Source organism: Habropoda laboriosa, unplaced genomic scaffold (assembly GCF_001263275.1).
Source record: "Habropoda laboriosa isolate 0110345459 unplaced genomic scaffold, ASM126327v1 scaffold1329, whole genome shotgun sequence".
Lineage (NCBI taxonomy): Eukaryota > Metazoa > Arthropoda > Insecta > Hymenoptera > Apidae > Habropoda > Habropoda laboriosa.
In genome coordinates this window covers 172,400-177,956 of record NW_017101431.1, presented here as the reverse complement: position 1 = coordinate 177,956, position 5,557 = coordinate 172,400, and the positions used below count along the sequence as shown (strand labels likewise).

The window sequence follows — 5,557 nt, the reverse complement described above, 5'->3', positions numbered from 1 at the left end:
TGAATCGGACACAAATTGTAGAAGTTACGGACGAAATTGTCTTTAAAAATGTAATTCTGAGAAAAACACATTTAAAGTTTCGATTACCGATTGACGGCGTTGTGACGCGCTTCGTTAAATCGGTTATAATGGCATAAAACGATCGAAATTTGTCATTGAAACTATTTGGATTATATTTTTAGAAGTATAATCAATTTAAGCAAAAAAAATTCGATTTTTTGAAACTCAGGGGTGGTCTAACCCCTTAGCGAATTATGAACTGTCTACAAAATTCGAAAGTTCAATGCGAGTAGCGTTTATAAAATCAACGTAAAAGATTATACTATACATAATAAAAGTCAATTATGTACTTCGAAACATTCATAATTTTCTACGATCTGTGCTTATAATTCGTTGAATATCTTTTAATAGGCGCATATCATATTAAAAATTATCAAATAAAATAAACATACAGTACATATAAAATGTAATTTAAAATTTTAAATACTGATAATAAGACTCATGTACAATTTTTAGGGATACGATTAGCAAAGAGATAGTAACGAGATATTCTAGCAACTTAAATTCTTCTGATGAATTTTACACGGATAGCAACGGTCGTGAAATGTTGAAACGAAAGAAGAATTATCGTCCAACGTGGAATTTGAATCTATTTGAAGAAATATCTGGCAATTATTATCCTGTTACTTCCAAAATCTCGTTGAAGGATAAAGAAAGGTTGCTTAAACTCAGCGTGTTAACGGATCGAGCACAGGGTGGAACTAGTCTAAGAAATGGTGAAATCGAAATGATGGTAAAATTAATTATCTCGTACACTAGAAGAAGAAAAAACAAAGTTATCCAAAATTGTCGTATTTTATTTTTAACTTTTATGTTAAATGTAAAATGTAATTTATATTATATATTTAATCTGTCATATAGAAGATGAGATTTTATCATGTCAAAAAAAAAATATTAACTTTTAAAAATTCAAATAATAAATTAAATAATACAATACATACTTACTCTATGTATCAATATGTTACAGCTTCACAGAAGACTTTTAAAAGATGACGCATTCGGTGTAGGCGAAGCTCTCAATGAAACTGCCTTTGGTGAAGGTTTAGTGGTCAGAGGTACACATTACATTATCGGTGGTAGTACGAAAAATTTGGATAAAATTGCAACGAAGGAGAAAGCTTTAGCGCTTGAAATGTTGCTTCGCCCATTAATCCTTATTAAGACAAATGCTTCAGTTAGCGCGAATGTTACCATACAAGTAAGTATTTTTAAACTGATACATAATAAGTACATAACTAGAATGACCTTTGAAATAACTAAACCTCTAGAAATTATTAAATAAAATTGATCTACGAAAATTAGCTGTGTTAATGGTTTTTTTTTTTAAGTGTAGAAAGAATTTAACTTCCAATTTTTTTGATTTTCAGAATACCGGTCTTGCTAAATCCTTGCCACCAAATGTGCACATTTTAACTTTGGAACCATGGAAAGATAATACAGTTTTACTAAGGCTGGAACATATTTTCGAAGTGGGTGAAACAGTTTCCTACTCCAAACCTACGGAAGTTAATATTCAGGTTTGTCTTATTATTTGAATGCCCTTTAATATTTGTTCTGACAAATTCTTCAAGTATTTCTTCTATTTTTTCGTATTATTAAAAACGACGAAAATTTTTTGCGATCCCATTAAATGGTACATCTTATATAATATCAAAAATTTGCATTCTTCTTTCTACACTGTGTATTTAATTACTGGTATATACACTTAATTTATTTTCATTGTAATTCTGTTACAATAGGATCTGTTCTCAACGTTCACGATTGTATCCGCTAAGGAAACTACATTGGGTGCCAATCAATGGTTCAACGAAATGAATCGTTTTAAATGGAAAGCTGAAACAAATGACGTTGATCAAGGGGAAGACTTCTCTACCCCTGTAGAAATGAAAGACGGTGCTATAAATGTTGTTTTGAAACCAATGGAAATACGAACATTTATTCTTGAAATAGCACCATCAAATTTATAATTTAAAACTAAATAATTCATTCATGCTAACAATGAAATCTATTCTATTGTTTAAACATATTTGAATTCGTCACATTGAATGTATGATACAATGAAATTGATGTAATTGATATTGTATGGATAAAAGTTGTAATAAAGATCAATTTACAATCTTGTACATGTGAAATAGAGATCTCTAAATAGACGGATACCCGCGCACTAAAAATTATACAAATTAATTAAAGTTATTAATTAGTTAATTCATAATCTCACATTAATATTAATCTTATTTAATACTTTTGAGCCGAACTGTCCGTACATACAGGATGTTCGGCAACTACTAGTGGAAAATGTATTATTCTAGAATTATTCTAGAAGCTGATATAAGACGAAAATCAAGAATAAAAAAATTGTTTAGTTATTAACGTTTAAAAATATGTCTGTAACCAAGCAAACCTTCTTACACAAAAGAATGAATATAGATCAAGCAAAAACACGGGGAGTACAGTCACAGACGAGGTTCTTAGGATAGACTTATTAACATAGAATAAGATTATAATATTAGGAATGGAATTATTCCTATGGAATTACAAATAAGAAAATAACGTAATAGTTTATCAGTAGATGATTCATCACTATTTTTTCATTTTTCCTAATGTTGAAGTTCATTCCTTGATTTCTATGGTGTCTTTGAAGGTCCATCTGTAATTCACACCGAAATAACATTAATTTTTCAATTTTCAATGAAAGTTATAAACAATTTCTAACTAACCTACTGCATGCAATTTGTTGCGTCGCCATGCACGTGAGGAAACCTCGACCTGGCGGATTATAACCATAAACTTCATTAATCATGTCCAACCGCCAGACCGGGGTACCAAACTCACATTGGCCCGCAATAAACCTCCTCGAGCGAATCCATTGATACGACGAAAACAATTACATCTACTTTAGACGGAACGGACGGACCTGTGACAATGACGATACGATTTTTTATAGTCGTTCTGGTCGTAAAAAATAAGCTATAAACGTTGGTACTTAAATGTCTTAAGTGACATTTTAAGACATGTTACCGTCATATGACTCGATGTATTTCTTCGTAAGAAATTAATTAGATCTTTTACATATCAAATTTATTCAACATAATTCTAATGATATACATAGGTGTATATCAAATTCTATTTTACACCCTCTAAAATTGAATGTCATTCTTTTTGACGCATCATAGAAATTATAACCTTTTAACATGTGAAATTCCAACAAAAACAATTTCAGATATTTCCTTAAATTGCAGGAAAATCTCTACTCTGAGATGCCATTTCAGAGTGATAAATGTATTTTTTCGATGACACGAAATTATATTGGAAAGGATATTACGTACAATAGCCTGTATTCAATTATTTATCAGAGTAAGTATTAAAAACGTTAATAAAATTAGAAATCTGAAAGACATCGTTTCTAAAAAGATTATTGTACTTCAATAGTTTTGCAATGAATTACAGAAATCTCAATGACAGATCAATTTATTAACAGTGTCGAAACACAAAAGTTAATGTACGATATTTCGTTTCGTTTGTTTACGAGGATGATTTCAAGGGGGCACACCACCCTGATGCATCTAAAAAAGAAAGAAAAGTTTGGGAATTTTTTTCACAGGTAACTATAGAATGAAAAATTTTTATTTTATCAGAGGATATAAACGTAACTTTCGGCTTTTTTCTCGAATTTTTAAAAAGTAACAATGGTACAAAATGGAGGAGCTATTGAGAAATCTCTTTCAAGGATTAGAACGTCTGAAATAAAAATTTCTTTTTCATTTATAAATAAAAATGTATTACCTACAATGTAGCGTATGGTTTTTTCCATATCTCAATTATTTAATTGTATATAAACATTTAAAATTAATTTATTTTTTGGTAAATATATGACATTGATGTCATTAATGATATTTCTCTTCAAACTGCCATCATTTCTATAATAATTACAATTTTTGAAAAATCGTAGGGTACACTGTAGATAATACATTTTTATTTATAAATCAAGAAGAATTTTTATTTATGATTCAATGGCGACAGCAATCGATGTTCTAACAGAAGAGGTTTCGCAATAATTCTTTCATTTTGTAACATTTGAACTTTTTAAAAATTGGAAAGAAAGCTGAATGTTACATTTATATTCTCTAAAAAAAAAAAAAAAAGGAAACTTTTCATTTAGTAGTTACTTATGAAAAAAATTTCCAAACTTCGTTTATTTTTAGACGCCTCAGGTTAGTATACCCCATTAAACATATATTTCTTTTACTCTTGACTAGTTACATACTGTATATTCATTCGTAAATAGGTAGTAATTTGTCATATTTTTCTATTATTAGATGACACCGGAAGATGATGCATGGGCTCAAACCCTTATCACGGTAACTCCAGAAGACGATGCAACATTAAGAGAAATTTCGGACACAGTTACATTGTCTTCAACACAAGACACATCTTTGATCCTTGATCCTGATCAAATTGTATATAGACGGTCGTTTACTCACAGACAATTTTTAGATTCTAAAGAAACAGAGGAAGACGATGAAGGAAAAGTAGAAGAAGAAGAAGAAAGCCAGCAAAAAGTGGAGGAGCCAGAAGAAATCTCTAAACAAGATGCAGAAAGTCAGACATATTTACAAGGAACACCAACTGTTCATATTTCTGTCGAATACCGGTATGGTATTGATGAAAGTTCGCAAACGATGTATATGAGCACACCATGTCCTCCTTTAAAATATTTCAAGGATATCATGAGTATGTATTACCTTCGTTTTGGTATTTTCAACGCATCTAGACTAAATTATTATTAATTCGATGTCCGGGAGCGGTTCTAGTACGTGTGCAGCACGTGCATGCACACGGGTGGCCATATTCCTGGGGCAGCCGATAGTACACTTTAAAGAATATAATTAAAATAAATGTACGAAAAATTTTTATAGATTTTGTTCCCCCTGTAAACTATATGGAACTGTCATAAAAACATAATGTTAGGCTCCCATGAGTTGAGTTAGTTTATGAATTTGCTCACGATCTATGGTGGTTCGAAAAGTTCGTAACAAAATGTCGAAAGAATTCAAACTGATATATCTCTGTTTCTAATTGAGATAGCGACAAAAACCAAAAGGTATTTTACTCATCCACGCTCCACTGCAGAAAACATAGTTCGACTTATATCCACCCCTGTTCATCTTACGTGCGTTGGATTCACCTTTAACTGTCGAGGAAAATACCGTTTAACTTTTAGGGTAATTTCGGGAAAGATAGACCAGGCAAGTATTTCCTACATTATCCGCCAGATATGGAACAAAAAACACTGAGAGCAACGCTCGATCGCTTTTCGCAAAACAAATGTAAAACAAAAGAATACTGACGCGTTCCACATTTGGCGGATAATGTAGGAAATACTTGCCTGGTCCGTCTCTCCCGCCGGTCCATCTCTCCCGGAATTACCATATCACTATGTCAGTTAGAAACAGAGATACGATGATTTAAATTTCGCTAGGAACTTTCCGAACAACTC

The 5,557-nt window shown here is 31.3% G+C and overlaps 2 protein-coding genes across 2 annotated transcripts in view; both read left to right on the top strand.

Moving 5' to 3' along the window:
• LOC108578127 (lysosomal alpha-mannosidase-like) overlaps positions 1-2,027 on the top strand; it is a 24,486-nt gene extending 22,459 nt beyond the window's left edge. The window contains exons 14-17 of the mRNA XM_017941392.1: positions 517-793; positions 1,028-1,258; positions 1,428-1,577; positions 1,800-2,027. Of these exons, the coding sequence (XP_017796881.1) occupies positions 517-793; positions 1,028-1,258; positions 1,428-1,577; positions 1,800-2,027 (886 nt within the window). The remainder of the gene's footprint in view (positions 1-516; positions 794-1,027; positions 1,259-1,427; positions 1,578-1,799) is intronic.
• Positions 2,028-4,376: 2,349 nt separating this feature from the next.
• The window catches only part of LOC108578126, a 4,315-nt gene continuing 3,134 nt past the window's right edge, over positions 4,377-5,557 (top strand). The window contains exon 1 of the mRNA XM_017941391.1: positions 4,377-4,791. Coding sequence (XP_017796880.1) covers positions 4,377-4,791 — 415 coding nt within the window. The remainder of the gene's footprint in view (positions 4,792-5,557) is intronic.